General features: G+C 40.4%; 1 protein-coding gene across 2 annotated transcripts in view; it reads right to left on the reverse strand.

The window, feature by feature from the left end:
* ASTN1 (astrotactin 1) overlaps positions 1 to 23607 on the reverse strand; it is a 327436-nt gene extending 303829 nt beyond the window's left edge. For both annotated transcript variants that reach the window (XM_068538391.1, XM_068538390.1), the window contains exon 1: positions 23325 to 23607. In XM_068538391.1, coding sequence (XP_068394492.1) covers positions 23325 to 23607 — 283 coding nt within the window. The remainder of the gene's footprint in view (positions 1 to 23324) is intronic.
* Positions 23608 to 25320: the final 1713 nt, after the last annotated feature.

The following is a 25320-nucleotide window of genomic DNA, read 5'->3' on the forward strand; positions in this document are numbered from 1 at the left end:
TAAGTGTCCATCGACAGATGAATGGATAAAGAAGATGTGGCACATATATACAATGGAATATTACTCAGCCATAAAAAGAAATGAAATTGAGCTATTTGTGGTGAGTTGGTTGGACCTAGAGTCTGTTATACAGAGTGAAGTAAGTCAGAAAGAGAAAAACAAATACCGTATGCTAACACATATATATGGAATCTAAAAAAAAAAAAAAAATTGTTCTGAAGAACCTATGGGCAGGACAGGAATAAAGATGCAGACATAGAGAATGGACTTGAGGACACAGGGAGGGAGGAGGGTAAGCTGTGACAAAGTGAGAGAGTGGCATGGACATATATACACTACCAAATATAAAATAGATAGCTAGTGGGAAGCAGCCACATAGCACAGGGAGATCAGCTCGGTGCTTTGTAACCACCTAGGTGGGTGGGATAGGGAGGGTGGGAGGGAGGTGCAAGAGAGAGGGGATATGGGGATATATGTATACATATAGCTGATTCATTTTGTTATACAGCAGAAACTAACACAACATTGTAAATCAATTATACTCCAATAAGGATGTTAAATAAATAAAATGTCTTAAAAATTTTTTTTAAAAAAGATGTATACCAAAGACTGAAAGAAATTAGGGGGAAATTTTAAAGAGAGAATGATAGGTCACCATTCCTGAAGCAGGAAGTGGAAGGGAGTTGTTGAAGTGACTTTGAGGATTCCTCCTCAACTTCCCTCTCCCCATGCAGTCTGGGAGTTTGACCCCAGCTCCAGGAATGGGCCCTGATTTGTTGAAGCTGACCGGTTATTGCATCCCTCTTGGTACAGAGATTGGTCCAGGGCTGGGCAGGCCTAAGTCAACTCATGCCAAGAATTGCAAGGAGAGGCTTGCAGGAGACTGCTGGGAGAGCACAGCTTTCTTCCTCTTATGAGAGAACTCTCAGAAGCAACCTGACTCTTCCTCTGGACACTTTTCCATACTTTTCCATATGGATGTGATACCTGGAACTGCTGCAGCTCTCTTACTACCAGTCTAAGGATGTAGTTGACCAAGGAAGCCAAAGCCTTGAGAACTGCAGAGACACACAGCTGGAGTCCTAAAAGAGGGAAGCCAGGTTACCGCCTTCATTGACCTGAGCCTATGGATCCTTTTTATCATTTACGTCAATTTGAGTTAAGTTTTCTCTTACTTGCAATGGAAGAGTTCCAAATTAATAACATGTTAATCAGAGATGGTGCTAGAGATAGAGGAACCAGATCATGGAGTACCTTTCATGCTTTGCTAAGAATCCCAAGCATCTCCAGCAGGTTCTGGGAGTCATTGCAGTATTGTAAGCTGGGAAATAGAAAGGCTTTTGAAGTTGCCACCAGCTGATTTTGGAAAAACGCTTTCTACTTTCATGTCCTGGCCACACTGGCTTTCTTTCAGTTTTATAACATACCTCCCTACCTCTAAAGAGTTTGTACAATATCCAAGAAAAGAAGGAGATGATTTCAGTGAAGATCAGCAGTGACAAATGCAACAGTGGACCATTAAGATAAGGATAGAAGGGCTTCCCTGGTGGCGCAGTGGTTGAGAGTCTGCCTGCCAATGCAGGGGACACGGGTTCGAGCCCTGGTCTGGGAAGATCCCACATGCCGCGGAGCAGCTGGGCCCGTGAGCCACAATTACTGAGCCTGCGCGTCTGGAGCCTGTGCTCCGCAACAAGAGAGGCCGCGATAGTGAGAGGCCCGCGCACCGCGATGAAGAGCGGCCCCCACTTGCCACAACTAGAGAAAGCCCTCGCACAGAAACGAAGACCCAACACAGCCATAAATAAATAAATAAATTAAATTAAATTAAAAATTAGAAGTTAAAAAAAAAACAAAAACAAAAAAACCAGGCAGGACCCTGTGAGGCTCCTGGGCACAGAAAAAAAAAAAATAATAAAATAAAGATAAGGATAGAAGAGTATTCCTTGGATTTAACATTAAGGGGTCAATGGTGACTTCAATGCAATGAAGCAGACAGGAAGCCAAAAGCCATTGTGATCAGAGAGAGACTGATAAGGTAATCACTAAGAGGGCACACAAGTAAGTGGATGACTTTTTTAAGATAGGAGAAACATGAATATATTGATAGGCTGGTGGGAAAGATCTAGGAAAAAGAGGGAGAAAAAGGTAAAGCTCTACAGAAGAGGAATGAAAAATACAGTGAGGCCCCAGAAGAGACAGAATTCTTGGTTCTATAAAGACAGGATTGTGTCTTTTTTATTTCTCATTGCATCCTGAGAGCCTAGTATCATGACTGGTACTTAGCAGTTGCTCAAAAAATACTGGAAGTTGGAGATGAGAAGGTAAGAAGGAGTATGGAAGTGGGTCTACAAATTTGAGAGTTGGGGTGTATAGAAAGTATGCTTGATAGTCTCAGTATTTTAGGTAAAGTTATGAGGCAAGGTCTTATGCTAAGTGTAAAGATGTAGATATTAAGTTGGGAGCTTAATTGTCTTATTAAAGGCTTGAAATGGTCACTGAGGGCAATGAAAAGAGAGGTTTATCAAGGACAATAAAAATTAATAAGCAATGTTTAGGACCAAACTGAGATTAGAATCTAGATATTTATAGTACCTCAAATCCATGCAACAGGGAATACTTATACACAGATCTCAGCATTCAGTCTGTGGATAGAAGTAAAGCATGTGGATTTAGGGGAATTGATCTACATTTGGACATTCAACTGGTAGATGCTGTATAATGACACGAAGCAATGAAATTGAGGATTCTGATGAAAAGGTACTTCAGGAAAAGGAGGAGATGCCAGAAACATTCTAATAGACAAAGGGGAAATAAAAAGATCAATGAAATGGTGAATTTCAAAGGACCAAAGATCAGTCAAAGGGAACGGGAGAGCATGAGAGCTGGAAAGAAGAATTTGTGGTCTGACTAGGACCAGTTTCAGAGTTGGAGAGTTCTGGGGGTGAGGAGTTATGACCAAAGTTATGGGTGAATAAAGTGTAGTTTTGTTGGTCAATGGAGTTATAGGAGTCGAGGAATTATAAAGTAGGAAATTGGATGCATTGTCTACATCAGGGGTTGACAAACTGTGGTCTGTGGGCCACTTGCCTATTTTTAAAAATAAAGTTTTAATGGAACACAGCCATATCCACTTATTTACATATTGTCTATGGCTGCTTTTCTGCTGCAAAGATATATTTGAGTAGTTGCAATGGAGATGACATGGCCTGAAAAGCCTAAAATATTTACAATCTTGTCCTTTAAGAATAGGTATGTTGAACCAGGTCTACATGGTTAATGATATGGTCTTGGGTAAAGAGAGCAAAACCAGAGGGGCAGTGCCAAGCTCATTAGTGAAAGGCCTGGAAGCGGATAAATGGAGACAACTAGGAGGGGCAGAAGGTGATGAACCTGAAGATGTGTACTTCCAAAAAGGAGGTGTTTCTTGAAAGGAGAGTAGAATTGTATGGTCTAAAAGGGTGGTTCTTAACTTTTTTGAGATCCCTGTGACAAAGACTGCTAATGTCCCCCCAAATCTTTGCCTTACCTTGCCCTCCTTCCCCACCCCTGCTCCTCCTCCTTCCCTTCCCCCTCCTCCTCCTTCTTCTTCTCTCTCTCCCTCTGTCTGTCTCTCTCTCTCATTTAACTTGAGCACATGGGCACCCAGCTAAGGATGTATTTCCCAGCATCATTTGCCAAGATTTGGCCCATGTAAACAATGACATGGGAGTAGAGAGGATATGTACAATTTTTGCTTCATTTTGCTTAAATTAAAAAGAAAAAACTATGAAAATTGTTACCCAGGACTTCTGCCCTTCTCCTTTGTATGAGCTAAAACACACATGCTGGTGAGCCTGCTTTCACGTGTGGAACAGGATAAAGACTTGGAGATTGGCAGAACAAGATGAAAGGATTCTGGATTTCTGAACAACTGCAGGGAGTGCAGCTGCCCTTCCAAACTTAACCACTCACCTTGGAACTGTCATCATCTGAGAGTAAACTTTTCTTCTTTAAGTCATGTTATTAAGGTATCTTTGTTCCAGAAGGTTAACCCCTTTCCTACTTATAGTACCCCCTTTAAAATCTGATTTAAGCTACAGACTCACTTTCCAAGAAATTGCACTTACACATAAAGTTTATACACAATAGACTCTGGAGTCCATACATGGTCCTAAGGCTAAGAACACCTGATATAGAAGCATCAGTGAAGACAATAGGAAATGGCCACTCCTCCCACACGCTGGGGAACATTCTGAGAAAGTGTCCAGAGGATACTTTTCAATAAAGTAGCCACTCTTTGCCATTGCACCCTTTCAGGTTATATCTCTGATTAGTGCTAGACTGAAAAGAGCCATCCAGAGAACGCTAGAAAGGAAAGGAGAAGGGACATGGGAAGGAGAATAAGGCCAAGGCACAGGATGAGATTACGATGGGGAAAAATAAGTGAGAGAATTTTAATTCTCAGAATTCATATTTGGGGGAAAAGTAGATATCTAGGGGAGGACAGGACAATCTGAAGTCATCAGTCAAGGCCATTAAAAGTACACAGACTTTCACTGCACAACTCTAGGTGATGCTATGTGTACATAGATTTCAATGGGAACAATGCCTCATGGAGCTATATAGTATGGTGGATTCCCTGTGAGTATTCCCCTCACTACTTAGAATTATAAAAACTACCTAGGAACTGGCAAGAGTAAAAGAATTCACTGGATGTTTCTTCGGTTTACATACTCAGCTTCATGCCCCTTCAACCAAAGGTTGCCAACTTTGACATAAGTGCCAAGCATGACACTTAAATATATCTATACTGCACATCCTTTCACCCATTTTGGTTTTTACATTTTCTACTTCCTGTTTCCTTAGGCTAGAGGTCATAATTTCTTTTCCAAACTCAGAACCCCCAATTTAGCAGACTAAATCCCACTATCCTTTGAATCTCAACTTACACCATTGTCTTTGGAAGGAATTCCCTATTATTCTGTCTGACTTAGTTAGTTGTTCATTATTTACTAACAAAGTAATCAGTTCTTCATTCAGTCATTACACTCACCATACTGTATGGTACAGTGGTTAAGATTACAAACTCTACAGATAATTGCAGTGCTATCTAAATTGTGCTAGAGCAAACAAAGACGGAAAACTTGACAATTATTTTGAAAAAATTAAAAAATGTAAATGCATCAAATGTAAAATAGATGACAAATTCTGACAAAGATTACACACACACAAAAAAGAAAATCTATGACTAATCTCACTTAGGAATATTGATGCAAAATATTCATAATAAAATATTAGCAAACAGAATCCAACAGCATATTAAAGGAATAATTTATCATTTACCATGTACGAGTTGTTTCAGGAATGTAAAGCTGGTTCATTATTAGAAAGTCTATTTATACCATTTATCCTTTTAATAAATCTAAGGAGAAAAATTATATGATTATCTCTATAGATACTCAAAAGATATTTTTAATTTTTTAAAAATCATTTTTGATAGGGAAAAAACATTCAATTCTTTCTTAACATGGTAATTTTTATTTACCTTAACCCAAAAGCCATTATCATAATTGTAAGACAGCAGTGTTATTTGCCATTAAAGTTAGGAAAAGAGACGAATTCACATTATCGAATGTGAATTCACATTCTTATTTGCCCTTATATTGGAATTAGTACCAGAATTAGTACCAGTGAGAATGAAATTAGAGATAAAAAACTTAAGGGAAGGATATAAAATTATCAGTATTTGCATATGATATGCCTATAGCTAAAAATTGAGGAGAAGCAACTGATACACTACTATGGCTAGAGATTCAATAAGGTGATGGGGTTGAAATTAACACAAACATCAATAGGTTTCATATATACAAACATAATTGTGGAGGATATATATAAAGAAAATACTCCTTTTACAAAACCACAAAATGATAAAATACCTAGAAGGAAATCTAATAAGAGATGCGCAAGAACTATATGAGGGGGCAAGAAGCCTTTAAAACTCTATGAAAGGACAGACTAGAAGACTTGAATAAATACAGACATACTAAGTTCTTAAATAGAAAAACTCAACATTATAAGGATTTAATTAATTCCCCCTCAGTTAATTTAATGGGATTTCAAGCAAAAAAATTACTAGTGTTTGTTTTCCTTGATGTTTTATATATATACATATATATGTGTGTGTGTGTATTTATATATATATATTTATTTATTTAGAACTAGACAAGCTTCTTTGAAAGTTTATATTTAAAAAAAAAAGGAGAAGAATGCTTTGGAGAATTCTGAAAAAGAATAGTAGCAAAAGTGACTACTCCTACCAAATACTGAAACATAGTACAGAGCTTCAATAATTAAAACAATACGGTAGGCACATGAATAGCTATATGTAGTAATAGAAGAGAAGTTCAGATAAACTTAAATATATTAAAGAATTTACTATAAGGTAAAGGTGATGTCTCAAGTCTGAGGGGAAGGCACAAACTACTTAATAAATGACACTGAGACATCTGAGTAATTATCTGAGGAGCTAAAGTTAGCACTTCATACAGTACATCTGGATAAGGTGTTATATCTCATAGGGTATACCAGAATAAGTTCAAAATATACCAAATATTTAAATGCAACAAATGAAACCACTAGAGTATGAGAACAGAAAGTAATAAATCCTTTCATAATCCTAAAGTGAGGAAAAACTTCTCTAAAGTGAGGAAGAACTTCCCCTAAGACTTAAGGTGTAGAAGCCAAAAATAAATAATTAATAATTAAAATACATAAAATCTAAAAGCTTCTGGAAAACCAACCAGCCAACCAACCAACCAACCAACTAAACAAAAACATAGGTGAAATCAAAAGACATACATCCATCTGAGGAAAAAAAAATTCTTTATAATTCATATTACAATCAAGGGGATAAGTGCCTTAGTATTTTAAAGTGCTACTTAAAATGCAGAGTGAAATCACACAATGAGATATCACTTTACACGCAGTGGATTGACAAAAATGAGAACACTGGACAATGCCAAGTGTTGATAGGAGTATGGGGATATAGGAACTCTCAAATACTACTGATGAGAGTGTACACTGGGGCAGCCATTCTGAGCACAATCTGATGGTACTTAGTCAAATTAAGGGTACATAATCTTTATGTACCAGCAATTCTACTCCTGCTGTATATCCCAGAGAAACTTTCACAATGATCCTTAAGGAAATATGTATAAAAATGGTTATTGCAGCATTATTTATAGGGATGTGGAGCTGGAGGCAATCTAGGCATACATCACTGAATGGATTGGTAAAAAGGGGAAGATGCCCATCATGGAATGCTAGACCTTCTCTGTCCAGTCATTCTTTCTGCAATGGTGGAAACGTTCTATATATGCACTTTCAACATCATAGCCGCTAGCCACACGAGGTTATTTAAACGTTAATTACTTAGTTTTTCTTAAAGAAAAAATTTGGTTCCTTAGCAGCACTAGCTAAATTTCAAGTGCGAAAGAGCCACATGTGGCTAGGGACTACCATATTGAATAAGGCAAATATAGAACATTATCATTACTGCAGAAATTTAATTGGACAGTACAGTGTCGGGCTATATTCACACATAGTAACATGAGTGGATTTTAAAATAGAGTGCTGGCTGAAAACAGTAAGAATCAGAATGTCATTAAATCACATCACCATTTAGTTAAAGTAAAAATAACATGAGCACACAAAAAACTATTCACATTTCACAAGAACATGTTTTAAAAAAGATACACATTGAAAAAATTAGAATGTTGGCCTGTGAGGAAGGGCAGCTGGAAATTGGAGGTAAGGATAAAGAGAAACAAACAAACAAGTGAGCCACTGGAACAAGGAGGGCTTTCACAGACCTATGATAAAATATATTTTGGATTCCGGTGTATGATTAACTCAAACCTCTCCACTGAGATTACAAAAACAAAACAAAACAAAAACGTCAGCACACAAAAAAGACATATGCTAATATTTATAGCACTATTATTCTTAATTGTTAAAAACTGGAAGCAACCAATATGTCTTTCAATAGGTGAATGGATAAACAAACTGTGGTACATCCACACCATATAATATTATTCAGCACTAAAACAAATGAGCTAACAAGCCATAAAAAAACATATGAATGAATCGTAAATGCATAATGCTAAGTGAAAGGGGCAAGTCTGAAAAGGCCACATACTGTGTAATTCCAACTACATGACATTCTGGAAGAGGAAAAACAATAGTGAGAGTAAAAGCTCAGCGGTTGCCAGAGTTTGGAGTAATGAAGAAAGGGTTGAATAGGTGAAGAGTGAAGAATTTTGTAGGGCAGTAAAACTATTTTGTATGATAATATAATTGTGGATATATGACAGTGTATATTTGTTAAAAACCCATAGAACTTTAGAGCACAAAGAGCCAACATTGAAGTTTACAAATTAAGAGAAAAGAAAACATTTAGGAGGTTGGGTGATTCCAGGATGGAATGCAGAAAGTGACAAAACACTAACTGTATCTTAAATACATGAAGCAACTTCACTGAGGGGTGAGGGGGTAAAGATGCTGACCTAAGTAACTAAGTATCTAAGAAAATGAGTGGAAGGGAGACCTTCAAGATGGCGAAGGAGTAAGACGTGGAGATCAATTTCCTCTCCACAAATACATCAAAGATACATCTACAAGTGGAACAACTCCTACAGAACACCTACTGAACACTGGCAGAAGACCTCAGGCTTCCCAAAAGGCAAGAAAATCCCCATGTACCTGGGTAGGACAAAAAGAAAAAAGAAAAAACAGAAACAAAAGAATAGGGATGGGACTTGCACCTCTGGGAGGGAGCTGTGAAGGAGGAAAAGTTTCCACTCACTAGGAAGCCCCTTCACTGGTGGAGATGGGGGGTGGGGTAGGGGGAAGCTTCGGAGCCATGGAGGAGAGCGCAACAACAGGGGTGCAGAGGGCAAAGTGGAGAGATTCCCGCACAGAGGATCGGTGCTGACCAGCACTCACCAGCCTGAGACGCTTGTCTGCTCACCCACTGGGGCAGGTGGGGGCTGGGAGATGAGGCTCGGGCTTTGGAGGTCAGATCCCAGGGAGAGGACTGGGGTTGGCTGCGTGAACACAGCCTGAAGGGGGCTAGTGCACCACAGCTAGCCGGGAGGGAGTCCGGGAAAAAGTCTGGACCTGCCGAAGTGGCAACAGACCATTGTTTTGGGGTGCGTGAGGAGAGGGGATTCCTTCCCCGTCTGCCCACAGAAAGCAGAGCACCGCCTAAACAAGCTCCAGAGACGGGCATGAGCCACAGCTATCAGCATGGACCCCAGAGATGGGCATGAAACTCTAACGCTGCTGCAGCCACCAAGAATCCTGTGTGCAAGCATAAGTCACTATCCAAACGCCCCTGCCCCCCTCCAGGAGCCTGTGCAGCCCGCCACTGCCAGGGGCCCATGATCCAGGGACAACTTCCCTGGGAGAACACATGGCATGCCTCAGGCTGTTGCAACGTCACGCCAGCCTCTGCCGCTACAGGCTCACCCCGCATTCCAGTTATGACTACAGTACCCCTCCCTCCCCACAGCCTGAGGGAACAAGAGCCCCCTAAACAGCCGCTGCTTGAACCCCCTCTTGTCTGACTGGAGAAAAGATGCCAGAGGGTGACCCACACGCAGAGGTGGGGCCAAACCCAAAGCTGAACCCCAGGAGCTGTGTGAACAAAGAAGAGAAAGGGAAATTTCTCCCAGCAGCCTCAGGAACAGCGGATTAAATCCCCACAATCAACTTGATGTACACTGCGTCTTGGAATACCTGAATAGACAACATATCATCCCAAAATTGAGGCAGTGGATCTTGGGAGCAACTGTAGACTTGGGGTTTGCCGTCTGCGCCTGATTTGTTTCGGATTTTTGTGTTTATCTTAGTTTAGTTTTTAGGGCTTCTTATCATTGGTGGATTTGTTTAATGGTTTGGTTGCTCTTTTTTTTAAGTATTATTATTTTTTTATGTTAATAATTTAAAATTTTTTTATTTATTATTTTTTTAATTTTAATTTTAATTTTTTTTCTTTCTTATTTTCACCCCTTTCTTCTGAGATGTATGGCTGACAGGGTCTTGGTGCTCTGGCCTGATGTCAGGCCTAAGCATCTGAGGTGGGAGAGCCAAGTTCAGGACATTGGACCACCAAAGACCTCCTGGCCCCATGTAATATCAATCGGCGAGACCTCTACCAGAAACCTCCGTCTCGATGTTAAGATCTACCTCCACCCAGCGGCCAAAAAGCTCCAGTGCTGCATGCCTCATGCAAAACACCTAGCAAGACAGTAACACAACCCCACCCATTAGCAGAGATGCAGCCTAAAATCATACTAAGTTCACAAACACCCCAAAACACACCACCAGACACTCTTGACCACCAGAAAGACAAGATCCAGCTTCATCCATCAGAACACAGGCACCAGTCCACTCGACCAGGAAGCATACAAAGCCCACTGAACCAACCTTACCCACTGGGGGCAGACACCAAAAACAATGGGAACTACAAACCTGCAGCCTGCAAAAAGGAGACCCCAAACACAGTAAGATAAGCAAAATGAGAAGACAGGGAAATATGCAGCAGATGAAGGAGCATGGTAAAAACCCACCAGACCAAACAAAGGAAGAGGAAATAGGCAGTCTACCTGAAAAAGAATTCAGAGTAATGATAGTAAAGATGCTCCAAAGTCATGGAACTAGAATGGAGAAAATATAAGAAACGTTTAACAAGAACCTAGAAGAGGGCTTCCCTGGTGGCGCAGTGGTTGAGAATCTGCCTGCCAATGCAGGGCACACGGGTTCGAGCCCTGGTCTGGGAAGATCCCACATGCCGCGGAGCGGCTGGGCCCGTGGGCCACAGCTACTGAGCCTGCGCGTCTGGAGCCTGTGCTCCGCAACAAGAGAGGCCGCGATAGTGAGAGGCCTGCGCATCGCAATGAAGAGTGGCCCCCGCTTGCTGCAACTAGAGAAAGTCCTCGCACAGAAACGAAGACCCAACACAGCAAAAAATAAATAATAAATAAATAATAAATAAAAATTAAAAAAAAAAAAAAAAGAACCTAGAAGAAGTAAAGAGCAAACAAACAATGATGAACAACACAGTAAATGAAATGAAAAACTCTCTAGAAGGAATCAATAGCAGAATAACTGAGGAAGAAGAACAGATAAGTGACCTGGAAGATAAAATAGTGGAAATAATTACCACAGAGCAGAATAAAGAAAAAAGAATTGAGAACAGTCTCAGAGACCTCTGGGATAACATTAAACGTACCAACATTCGAATTATAAGGGTCCCAGAAGAAGAAGTGAAAAAGAAAGGGTCTGAAAATATTTGAAGAGATTATAGTTGAAAACTTCCCTAATATGGGAAAGGAAATAGTCAACCAACTCCAGAAAGTGCAGAGAGTCCCATACAGGATAAATCCAAGAAGAAACATACCAAGATACATGTTAATCAAACTATCAAAAATTAAAAACAAAGAAAAAATACTAAAAGCAGCAAGGGAAAAGCAACAGATAATATACAAGGGAATCCCCATAAGGTTAACAGCTGATCTTTCAGCAGAAACTCTGCAAGCCAGAAGGGAGTGGCAGGACATATTAAAAGTGATGAAAGGGAAAAACCTACAACCAAGATGACTCTCCCCAGCAAGGATCTCATTCAGATTTGACAGAGAAATTAAAACCCTTACAGACAACCAAAAACTAAGAGAATTCAGCACCACAAAACCAGCTTTACAACAAATGCTAAAGGAACTTCTCTAGGCAGGAAACACAAGAGAAGGAAAAGACCTACAATAACAAACCCAAAACAATTGAGAAAATGGTCAATAGGAACATAAATATTGATAATTACCTTAAATGTAAATGGATTAAATGCTCCAACCAAAAGTCATACACTGGCTGAATGGACACAAAAAAAGACCCGTATACATGCTGTCTACAAGGAACCCACTTCAGACCTAGGGACACATACAGACTGAAAGTGAGGCTATGGAAAAAAGATATTCCATGCAAATGAAAATCAAAAGAGAGCTGGAGTAGCAATTCTCATACTAGACAAAATAGACTTTAAAATAAAGACTATTACAAGAGACAAAGAAGGACTTCATAATGATCAAGGGAGCAATCCAATAAGAAGATATAACAATTGTAAATACTTACACACCCAACAGAGGAGCACCTCAATATGAAAGGCAAATGCTAACAGCCATAAAAGGGGAAATTGACAGTAACACAATAATATTAGGGGACTTTAACACCCCACTTTCACCAATGGCCAGATCAACCAAAATTAAAATAAATTAGGAAACACAAGCTTTAAATGACACATTAGACAAGATGGACTTAATTGATATTTATAGGACATTCCATCCAAAAACAACAGAATACACTTTCTTCTCATTGCTCATGCAACATTCTCCAAGATATATCATATCTTGGGTCACAAATCAAGCCTTCGTATATTTAAGAAAATTGAAATCATATCAAGTACCTTTTCTGACCACAACGCTATGAGATGAGATATTAATTACAGGAAGAAAACGGTAAAAAATACAAACAAAAGGAGGCTAAACAATACGCTACTAAATAACCAAGAGGTCACTGAAGAAATCAAAGACGAAATCAAAAAATACCTAGAAACAAATGGCAATGAAACACGTTGGCCAAAAACCTATGGGATGCAGCAAAAGCAGTTCTAAGAGGGAAATTTAGAGCAAAACAATCCTACCTCAAGAAACAAGGAAAATCTCACATAAACAACCTAAGCTTACACCTAAAGCAATTAGAGAAAGAAGAACAAAAAAATCCCCAAAGTTACCAGAAGGAAAGCATAAATATCAGATCAGAGGTCAGTGAAAAAGAAATGAAGAAAACAATAGCAAAGGTCAATAAAACTAAAAGCTGGTTCTTTTAGAAGATAAATAAAATTGATAAACCATTAGCCAGATTCATCAAGAAAAAAAGGGAGAATATTAAAATCAACAGAATTAGAAATGAAAAAGGAGAAGTAACAACTGACACTGCAGAAATACAAAGGATCATGAGAGATTACTACAAGCAACTATATGCCAATAAAATGGACAACCTGGAACCAATGGACAAATGCTTAGAAAAGCACAACCTTCTGAGACTGAACCAGGAAGAAATAGAAAATATAAAAAGACCAGTCACAAGCACTGAAATTGAAACTGTGATTAAAAATCTTCCAACAACAAAAGCCCAGGACCAGATGGCTTCACAGGCGAACTCCATCATTTAGAGAAGAGCTAACAACTATCCTTCTCAAACTCTTCGAAAATATAGCAGGGGGAGAAACACTCCGAAACTCATTCTACGAGGTCACCATCAACCTGATACCAAAACCAGATGAAGATGTCACAAAAAAAGAAAACTACAGGGCAATATCACTGATGAACATAGATGCAAAAATCCTCACCAAACTACTAGCAAACAGAATCCAACAGCACATTAAAAGGATCATACACCATCACCAAGTGGGGTTTATCCCAGGAGTGTAAGGATTCTTCAATATACACAAATCAATCAATGTGATACACCATGTTAACAAACTGAAGGAGAAAAACCATATGATAATCTCAGTAGATGTAGAAAAAGCTTCTGACAAAATTCAACACCCATTTATGATAAAAACTCTCCAGAAAGTAGGCAAAGAGGGAAACTACCTCAACATAATAAAGGCCATATATGAGAAACCCACAGCCAACATCATTCTCAATGGTGAAAAACTGAAACCATTTCCACTAAGATCAGGAACAAGACAAGGTTGCCCACTCTCACCACTATTATTCAACAGAGTTTTGGAAGTTTTAGCCACAGCAATCAGAGAAGAAAAAGAAACAAATGAATCCAGGGCTTCCCTGGTGGTGCAGTGGTTGAGAATCTGCCTGCCAATGCAGGGGACACAGGTTCGAGCCCTGGTCTGGGAAGATCCCACATGCCACGGAGCAGCTGGGCCCGTGAGCCACAACTGCTGAGCCTGCGCGTCTGGAGCCTGTGCTCCGCAACAAGAGAGGCCACGATAGTGAGAGGCCCCCGCACCGCGATGAAGAGCGGCCCCCACTTGCCACAACTAGAGAAAGCCCTCGCACAGAAACGAAGACCCAACACAGCCAAAAATAAATTAATTAATTAATTAAAAAAAAATCTTTAAAAAAAAAAAAAAGGAATCCAAATTGGAAAAGAAGAAGGAAAGCTGTCACTGTTTGCAGATGACATGACACTATACATAGGGAATCCTAAAGATGCTACCAGAAAATTACTAGAGCTAATCAATGAATTTGGTAAAGTAGCAGGATACAAAATTAATGCAAAGAAATCTCTTGCATTCCTATACACTAATGATGAAAAATCTGAAAGAGAAATTAAGGAAACACTCCCATTTACCATTGCAACAAAAGAATAAAATACCTAGGAATAAACCAACCTAAGGAGACAAATGACCTGTATGCAGACAAATATAAGACAGTGATGAAAGAAATCAAAGATGATACAAACAGATGGAGAGATATACCATGTTCTTGGATTGGAAGAATCAACATTGTGAAAATGACTATACTACCCAAAGCAATCTACAGATTCCATGCAATCTCTATCAAAATACCAATGGCATTTTTTACAGAACTAGAACAAAAACTTTAACAATTTGTATAGAAACACAAAAGACCCCAAATAGCTAAAGAAATCTTGAGAAAGAAAAATGGAGCTGGAGGAATCAGGATCCCTGACTTCAGACTATGCTACAAAGCTACAGTAATCAAGACAGTATGGTACTGGCACAAAAACAGAAATACAGATCAATGGAACAGGATAGAAAGCCCAGAGAGAAACCCACGCACATATGTTCAGCTTATTTTGATAAGGAGGCAAGAGTATACAATGGAGAAAAGACAGCCTCTTCAATAAGTGGTGCTGGGAAAACTGGACAGCTACATGTAAAAGAATGACATTAGAACACTCCCTAACACCATACACAAAAATAAACTCAAAATGGATTAAAGACCTAAATGTAAGGCCAGACACTATAAAACTCTTAGAGGAAAACATAGGCACAACACTCTATGACATACATCACAGCAAGATCCTTTTTGACCCACCACCTAGAGAAATGGAAATAAAAACAAAAATAAACAAATGGGACCTAATGAAACTAAAAGGCTTTTGCACAGCAAAGGAAACCATAAACAAAACAAAAAGACACCCCTCAGAATGGGAGAAAATATTTGCAAACGAAGCAACTGACAAAGGATTAATCTCCAAAATATACAAGCAGCTCATGCAGCTCAATATCAATAAAACAAACAACCCAATCCAAAAATGGTCAGAAGACCTAAATAGACATTTCTCCAAAGAAGATATACAGATTGCCAACAAACACATGAAAGGATATTCAACATCACTAATCATTAGAGAAATGCAAATCAAAACTACAACGAGGTATCACCTCACACAGGTCAGAATGGCCATCATCAATAAATCTACAAACAATAAATGCTGTAGAGGGTGTGGAGAAAAGGGAACCCTTTTGCACTGTTGGTGGGAATGTAAATTGATACAGCCACTATGGAAGACAGTATGGAGGTTCCTTAAAAAACTAAAAATAGAATTACCATATGACCCAGCAATCTCACTACTGGGCATATACCCTGAGAAAACCATAATTCAAAAAGAGTCACGTACCACAATGTTCATTGCAGCTCTATTTACAATAGCCAGGACATGGAAGCAACCTAAGTGTCAATCAACAGATGAATGGGTAAAGAAGATGTGGCACATATATACAAATGGAATATTACTCAGTCATAACAAGAGACGAAATTGAGTTATTTGTAGTGAGGTGGATGGACCTAGAGTCTGTCATACAGAGTGAAGTAAGTCACAAAGAGAAAAACAAGTACTGTATGCTAACACATATATATGGAATCTAAAAAATGGTTCTGAAGAACCTAGGGGCAGGCCAGGAAAAATGATGCAGACATAGAGAATGGACTTGAGGACACGGGGTGGGGTAAGGGTAAGCTGGGACAAAGTGAGAGAGTAGCATTGACATATATACACTAGCAAATATAAAATAGATAGCCAGTGGGAAGCAGCTGCATAGCCCAGGGAGATCAGCTCAGTGCTTTGCAACCACCTAGAGGGGTGGGAATGGGAGGGTGGGAGGGGGACGCAAGAGGGAGGCGATATGAGGATATATGTTTATGTATAGCTGATTCACTTTGTTATACAGCAGAAACTAACACAACATTGTAAAGCAATTATACTACAATAAAGATATTAAGAAAGAAAAAAAGAATCCAAACTGAGGGACATTCTATAAAATACCTGACAAGTACCCCCTCAAAACTGTTAAGGTCATCAAAAACAAGTCTGAGAAACTCTCACAGTCAAGAGGTGCCTAAGGAGATGTGATGACTAAATGTAACATAGGATCCCGGTGGGATCTTGGGACAGAAAGAGGATACTAGGTAAAAACTAAGGAAATCTGAATAAAGTATAGACGTCAGTTAATAGTAACGTGTCAATATTGGTTCTTTATGTGTAATAAATGTATCATACTAATGTAAGATGTTAACAGGAGAAACTGGGTGCAGGGTATATGGAAACTCTCTGTGCTATCTTCACAATTTTTCTCTAAATCTAAAACTGTTATAAAAATTAAGTTTACTTTTTCAAAAAAGGAAGAAAAACAAAAATCAAGAACTGCCAGAATGTTTGAAGCCCTCTTTTTTCCCTCCTCCTTCACATCATCTTACATTTTCACAGGAGGTAACACCCATCCTTTGTGTTTTTCTGTTTCCTTGTTTTTCATACAAATTGTACATCGGTAAGTATCCTTAAACAATATGTTGTTATTTTGAATTTTATATAAATGAAATTGTATCATTTGTATTTTTAAGTTAGGTGCTTATTTTCACTTATGATATATTTGTGAGGTTTACCCATGTTGGTATATGTAGCTGTAACATTTATTTTCATGGCTGGATAATACTCCATTGGGTAACTATAACACCTGTATACTTCTAGCCTCCTATTAACGTGTTGGGTTGCTTCCAGGTTTTGCTACTACCAACAATGCTGCTACAAATATTCTTGTGTATAGATGTAAGAATTCCTATATAATAAATACTTAGAAATGGAATTGCTTGGTGATAAAGCATGTATATTTTCAACTTTACTATATAATATCAAATTGTTTTACAGAAGTCATCATGTCAGTTTAGATTGCCATCAGCAACAAGTTAAGTTTTCCAAATTTTGCTCCTTGGAAACTAGGAGATCAACAGAGGCACTTTGTTTGTTTCTCTCAGTATTTAAAGTGTATATGATTAAAAAATAAATTATTAACTATTTCATATTTATAATAAAAAATGGTGATAGATGCCAAATTGTGGTATGCTAAAAATCACCATAGGCCTAAACTTATCCTGGGAGATTAACTTGCTCAAAATAGACCTTTTTTGAGCAAAATACATCTGTTTGCATGTATTTGAACTTGGTATAAAAGTGAAGAAAGAAAGTCTTGGCATATCCCTGCTGAAAAGGTGCCACGTTCTGTTCGTAAACTGGCCTTAATCTGAGAAACTACTAGACTTTAGGTTTAATTACATTCCTTAAAAAGAAACAAAGAAAGAAAAAAATACATATATATACACACACACATATATATATATACACATATATGTGTGTGTGTGTGTGTGTGTATATATATATATATATATATATATATATATACTGTAAAACAAGACCTCAATCTTGCCTCCAAAGATATATAAAGAAATTAAGCTTCTATTTTACTTTTCCTTCAAAAACTTGAATTCAAACCATATCAGTATATCTAGAAGAGCATTTGAAATGTAAAATTCATCACTCTTGCATTTAAAATTCTTTTGATGTAAAATCTACAGTTCTGTAGAGAAATAGTAAATAACAACTCTCTCAATACTATAAATTAGTGCATTCTGCTAGTATGAGTTATATAAGTGCTGAAGACCCTACCTTAAGGTTGCTACTAATCACCCTCCCATGTCTTGGATGGGGCTGCCACTCTATATGAATTTGTTTGCTGTTAACCTAGGCAGCTCACTGTAGCAAAGAGCAAAAGGAAGGAAAAGAAACAATTTTAAAGTTTCTTCTTGAATGGGGAGATGGAGGGATATGTGGGAAAAAAAACTAGGATGCTTCCTATTAGGCAAAGCTCAATGGTAAGTAGCAAACTATGTCTAATGTTATATTTGAAGCCAATCAAAAAGCTCAGTAACTGCTATTTAAGCAGTGCCACTGGGCTCTGACAGTGAATTCTATGCATAAGATCCCCTAATACAAACTTCAGTGGACTTTGTCAAGAAGCTGAAACCACAGTGCCTTCCGGATGGCTCCATTTCACAGCAGAACCTGCTGTCTGGGCTTCCCAGTTTGCATTTCTGTGGGGCCCTTCTCAGAAGAGCACTGAACATGTTATCTTAATCCTCATATACCCTACTTTGTTCATCATGGCTGTGGGTGCCATAACACGCCATAAAACATGGCTACCCAGACCTGGAAACTATGAATGAAGTAAGAATTCCCCAATTCTGCTTAGGTAAGTATACCTACTTAGGTAAATATTTCTTGTGAAGTTCACCCTCTTCTGTATTAAGGCTTAAGTGAGAAATCGCTTGATGGACAAGGATGTTCAAAAGGTATTTACATAGAAACCAAAAAGGACTCCTTTATACAAACTGAGTGTGTTTTCCCTATTCTAACCATTGCCAGGGCTCCTTTTATTCAACCATGAAAAAGAACAGATTTTGAAAACTTTTAAGCCTATGAAATAGCAAATAAGAGAAAGACTTAAATGTCATATTGACCTGAGTTCAAGTTACAGATCCATCAATCGTCAACTATGTAACCCTCAGTAAGTTACTTAACCTCTCCAGCCTAACTTTTCTCCACTGTTGGAATAAGTGGAAAGTCTGGAGTTGACACCAGATCTGTCTTCAAAGCCTGTTCTTTTAACCACCACGCTGGCCTGCTCCAGACACCTTAAATAGCACCTTGCATGGGGGAACTCACTATATCTCTGCAGGCTGACTGATTTATCTTCAGGTGTACCTTCTTCAATCAATGACAGCTAAAGCTAAACTCCAAGGCACAGGAGAAATAGCTTTCTTCACTAAGTTTTACACAAGCTCAATAGCTGGGTCTGAAACAGAGGAGCATCTCCTTCAAAAAATAATGAGACTGATAAATATGTTCTGTTCACAGCACAGAAAACCACACTTCAGTGCAGAAGGCATACTTCAGGGTAACCAGTTGTCTCAAAATCAAATATGCCACCAAAGCAGGAAAGTCTACTATTTTCAAAGATGAGACACAAAATTTTAGCTAAGGTATGAAATTTTAATTGGCTAGTTCAGCAAAATTTTATATTCTCCTGAGAGGGTAATAAGGCCGATGTATCTAAATATTTCGAGTTAGGAATTGCAGTTATTTTCCCATATTATAAAAAGTTTTACAACACTTCTGAAAACAGGGGTTTAGGGCTTCCCTGGTGGTGCAGTGGTTGAGAATCTGCCTGCCAATGCAGGGGACACGGGTTCGAGCCCTGGTCTGGGAAGATCCCACATGCCGCGGAGCAACTAGGCCCGTGAGCCACAATTACTGAGCCTGCGCGTCTGGAGCCTGTGCTCCGCAACAAGAGAGGCCTCGATGGTGAGAGGCCCGCGCACCGCGATGAAGAGTGGCCCTCGCTTGCCTCAACTAGAGAAAGCCCTCACACAGAAATGAAGACCCAACACAGCTAAAAATAAAAATAAATAAATAAAAATTAATAAAAAATTGTATGAGAATAACTTTAAAAAAAACAAACAAAAAACAGGGGTTTAGATTACCTGGCTAAGAGGTACCAGATAAGAACCATAAAGAAGAGGTTCAGCCATAGTACAATCAACATTCATAGGAAGTATGGCAATCTAGAGATGGTATGACTTGACTAAGAACATTGAAATTCAAAACTATGTGTAGCCAAACAAAACACATCTGAAAGTTACATATGGCCCTTTCACCAGAATTTGCAAATCCTACTTCAGAGAACAGGAGATAATGCCACCCCCTCCACTGCCCCTCAGAGTTATCCTACAAGCAGAATTGACAACAATTTTGAAGGCTGAGATAGCCTCTGCAAGTCAGGCTTCAGTGCTTTCTCTGTCAAGTCAGCCGTCCCCTGCTTGGCTTTTAAGTGGTGAGCCATGTCCCACCCTACAGAGCCAGGCAGAGTCCTCTGTACTCTTAGACCACCAGGTTAATCTCTGTACTGTGCCATAAGCATGCTAGTCCCACATTCATTCCTACCACCATCCTTGGCTCATCCTTTCCATGACCTCAAATGGCTTCACTCTTCCTAGGCCAAGCCAAATCTAACCTATCTTTGATTTTGTTCATTTGTGTGTGTGTGTTTATTTTTTTTAATCCATGCAAAGAGCACCGAAGAGGGATGAATGAACTCAAACTACTTTGGTGGGGGTAGGGAAGGCTTCATAGAGAGGTGCCTATGTGTGCAGGGTATAGAAGGAAGAATGAATGGCTGCCAAGTGGAGGAGCGGGGAAGACCATTCTAGGCAGAGGGAAGAGCATGTGCAAAGTCTTGAAAGAGTCCTGAAAGCCATGGCAGGCTTGTAGAGATAAGAGGCTGGAGAAGGCTATAGTCACTTGTTTGCCTCACTGAGGTATAGGACTTGATCCTGGAGACAAAAGGATCTGATTTTGGTCAAGGCCCCTAGTCAAGCCCATATCTTCCATGGAGTCTGCTCTTGCCATGCAAGTATCTCCTTCCTCCACATTCCTACAGCCCTTGACAACCTTGCCACACAATCAGGTGTTATTACTCACAGCTCTGAGGGCAGAAGCCTTTTATTGTTTTTTAACTTCTGTATCCTAAAAGCACCTAAGAGTGTCAAGCAGGTAAATGCTCAGTAAATTCCCAGGACTGACTGATTCAAATTCCTCTAGCGGGTGGATTAAGCAAACCAGGTTCCAGAGGTAGGAGTAGGGAAACCTCTAAATCAGTCACTACAGACCTTACTGTTGGCCACGAGTGACAGGATCCAGGACAAAAAATGTTAACTTCAAAAGCAACCACCCTTGACTTCCATGAACTTGGACTCCTTTCCCTTTCTGCCCAGCTTTGCCCCACTACCCAAGCTGAGATTCACTCCTACTCCCCCTGGGAATACTGGGCCAAAAGGGAAGGTACCAGCACATCTCTGGTTCTGAACATACCCCATTAACTGGGAGGACAGGGGACAATCAATGCATTGAGCAAATGCATCTGGCCCTGAAATGAGAGAGTGTGTCTGCTCCTGTGTGTAAATGCCAAGTTGCAGGAGGTTACCATAGCAACTCCAGCAGGGTGCTGCAGTGGGCAGCTTTGCACAGAGGTGCAGAAAAGCCATTCTTTAACATCTGGGCTTTTGCTGTGCACATTGGATCCTAGTAGCCACATCATGGCTTTAGGCCCTGCTTTGGGATTCTGCAAAAAAGGAACTGGAATTTTGAATACCTGTTAGTCCAATCTTCTTTTTTTCATGCACCACACATGTCCCTCTTCATGCACAGTAAACACTGCATGTAGAGCCCAAAATAGGCTCTTTAGAAACATATAATTCCCTATACTCATTCTTACACATGACCATGAACAGATTGTACTTGCACATCAGCATGACTTCAACACAAAATTTACATCCACCGAATAACCCAGCAATTACACATTTAAATCAAGAGCGTATCCACAATGTCAGCATTCCCAGCCAGTCCCCAGTTTTTATTGTGTTATTAGTACATTTTTAATGCAAAACTAAATAATGCCATCAAGGCTGTAGGTTGGGCTTAATGGGGTCTACTGAGCTGTACTCCAGGAACTGTGAACCAACTTTTCAAAGGACCAGGCAATTTTTGAAATTGTTTTTCCATAGGGGCTGGAGAGTGGGGGTTTACCCATCCACTTCTTAATGTTTTATGTCTCATAAGGAAAGAGCATGAAGAGGATGTGAAATAGCATTCCATTTGGGGTTTTAACCTACATACGGCCATCAGGAAGCCATGTCCCTACAAAGTGAACTTTAGTTGGTCGGGCAGTCAATAGATGAAACAGCTTCCTGGACATTTTCACTTTTTTTTCTTGGATCTAGAAACTTACTTGTGGTTATATTTTAATTCTCTCCTGGGCAAAATAAGAATGATTTACAGCAGCACTAAAGAAATGGATCGCACGGTGGGCGTGCACAGCAGGGTGAGATGGATCTGCACATGGAGAAGTGAAGGAAATTTTGGTCAACAAAGTCACATGAACCTGTGGTACTTTGCAAGATGCTGGAGCAGGACTACAGTCTCTTTGCAGCTTGGAAGTGAAAAAAGAGGGGTGAATTAGAAGAGATGTAGAAGTTCCAGTATCTGAAGGAGTTTTGTGGCCTAAGGAAATTAAAATAGGGATACCAAGAGAGAGATGTAAATAAATAAACAAAGGAAGGAAGAGCTTCTTGGCCATGGAGGCTATTCTTCGTGCAGGAATGCCTAACTATCTAAGGGAGCTGGAGAACAAAGATGCCAGTGTTAACAGACTACAGTTGGATGATTTATTCATCCAAGGAATTGGAGATGTGGAGGTGTCTGTAAGGAGATGTCTGTTACATGTAAGCATGGAGGTAGGACTTGCCAGGATGGACACCAGGGGTGTAGGAAACTTCTGTTCTGAAAGAAGGTCAGAGAGTATCAGCAACCTGGTGACAGAAAAAGAGCTCTCAGTGAGTGAATACTGGAGATTCAGCTAGTGCAATCTGGCCTGCACATACCTGGCTAGGTGGGCACTGGAGACCTATTTCTAACTCCCCCAGGGGATGCTGTGGGTGGGGATGGGGGCCCAAGGGGTGCGAAGCAAAGAACTGAGCATGTGGTCTGGGAGTGGGAAAAGGGCTTCTGGGAGGTGAGCTGGGAGCTGCCAAGAAGTGCCCTGTCAACGTGCTTCTGAATGAAAGCTGGGAGGTCAAGGCTGGGAAAGGTTTCAGAGAGACTCCTGCAACCTGTTCCTCTGGGGCAGGGCGACTGAGGGGAGGTGGAAGGCCCAGCTTTCGGGTCGGATTTGGGGAGAGGTCAGGTGCACCGAGGAACCAGTCTGCAAGTCGGTATGGAAAATGGTCTGGGAATGGGGCGGATCCAGGGAGGTAGGAGTGGGGGAGGGGAGGTCGCCGGCGAGTGGGTGTGGAGAGCGAGCCCGAGTGGGGGGGTGAGGGCGCCGGGCCAGCGCCTCGACCTCCCCCGGGACTCACCCAGCACGAAGTAAGGCAGCTCCGTGTTCTCCAGGTCGTCCACCACGACCATTTCTCCCGGGAAGTCGTTGCGTACCGAGAAGAGGAGCTTGGGCTCGGAGGCCGAGGGGCTGTGCATGATACTCAGGTCGTTCTCGCGCAGGAAAGGCAGCGCCGACACCGTGATGCTCTTGAGCTTGCACTCCAGCTCCTTGGAAGGATCCACGTCGCCCGCGGCCGTGGCCAGCACCGCCGCCGGCCCCCAGCAGCAGGCGAGCAGGGCGCAGAGCCCGGCTAAAGCCATCTTGAGCCCCGGCCGCCTTCCTCCCAGCGCCGCGAAGGTGGGGGAGGCAGCGAGCGGGAGGGAGCGAGCGAGAGAGCGAGCGCGGGAGGCGGGGGACGTTGGGGAGGAGATGTGGAGCCGGGAAAGCTCTGGTCCCCGGAATGAGATGCCGCTTGCCTGGTGCAGGGCTTAAGCGTTGATGCCTGGAGAGCCCGCGCTCTTTGTTTCCCGGAGCTGCTTATCTGGGGAAGGGAAAAGGGGGGTGGGGGGAGGTGGGGAGTGGAGAAAAGGAGAAGGAAGGACGTCGGAGGAAGGAGGAAGGGAGCTGAAGATTCTAGGGAATCAGGTCAGCCCCCAGTAGGCTGCAGGTGCTGCCGCCTTTCTCCTTTGCATCCCTCAGCAGGAGCACACTCCTGGCTATTAACTACCTGCACAGCATTTTTTTTTTTTTAACCGTTTTTGCAATGCAAAATATTCCCTCTCGCATTATCTTCCAGATGCCTTGGGAAGGGCACACACACACACACACACACACACGCACACCCCTTATAAGGTGCTTCCTCAGAGCAGGTGATGGGGGTCTCTAGATCCAAATACGCCCCCAGTTATTTTGTAGATGTAGGTGGTCCCATTCTTGTCTTCTTTACCCACTAAAACTGTATTTGTATATTGGATAAGCGTGTGCTGGTATAAATGCACGTGTGTATTATTACTCAGCACTAACTTTGCAGAAGTATTTAAAGGAAATATTCTGTATGTAGATATAGATAGATGGTATGAATAACAAAGAACAAAGCCAGTGTACTGCATACAGTTAAGCAGGAGACCCGAACTTTTAATTGCAATTTCTCTCTGCCTCTTCAGTTTCATTTCTGTTACAAACGTTACCTATGATAAGCAATATAAAGATAATTTGGGGCATGCTATAATTGATAGAAAAAGTAGAGCTAGCTCAAAGAAGTGTTGAGCTTTTAGTTTTAGAGAATCCAGTAAACAGAACAGAGCTGAAAGAAAATTTGAGAAAAACAAAGTTTCTAAGCACCCTTAACAAATGGAAAAGGAATAAAAGAATATCCTTGGGCAAGGGCCAAGTCAATCCCAGCCCAATCAAGAGTAGAGCAGGGTAGATAACAACAACATTAACAACAAAAACCCATATAAATTTTCTTTCCATTAGTGCTGGACAGTGATACCTTAACAAAATAACGACAGTAAACTGTGATAGAAAAGTGATGTTTGTATGTGCTGGTATCTGATAATTAATTGAACTTTCACACGATAACCTATAACTTATTTCAAAAGTTTGCCAAAACTACACAACACTGTAAATCAACTATACTTCAATTTTGAAAAAGTTTGCCGCTCCAACATCATTTATTCAGTGCTGACTTAAATACTAGGTGCTGTAAGACTATGTTATAAATAACTCCTAATCTCTAGGAATTTAATGAACCACCCTCTTCAAAGAGGACCCCCACTTTAGAAACAATTTCATTCTCATTCTAGCTGGTGTTAATTTATTGGCACATGTGAATGTATGTCCTTTAAAAGAATTTTAAAAAGCTTTTGCCATATATTTCACAAGGTTACTCTAGTTGATGAATGGGAATAGAGAAAATGAGGCATATTTAAGGTCATGTTTAAGGAGTGAAAGGCCTGCTTACCAGAAAAGAGAGCAAAAATACTTTATTACAAGTTAAGTTTTTGTTTTTTTTAATTTGACATATCTGAGAA

The sequence above is a fragment of the Eschrichtius robustus genome, chromosome 3 (assembly GCF_028021215.1).
Source record: "Eschrichtius robustus isolate mEscRob2 chromosome 3, mEscRob2.pri, whole genome shotgun sequence".
NCBI classification, from domain to species: Eukaryota; Metazoa; Chordata; class Mammalia; order Artiodactyla; family Eschrichtiidae; genus Eschrichtius; species Eschrichtius robustus.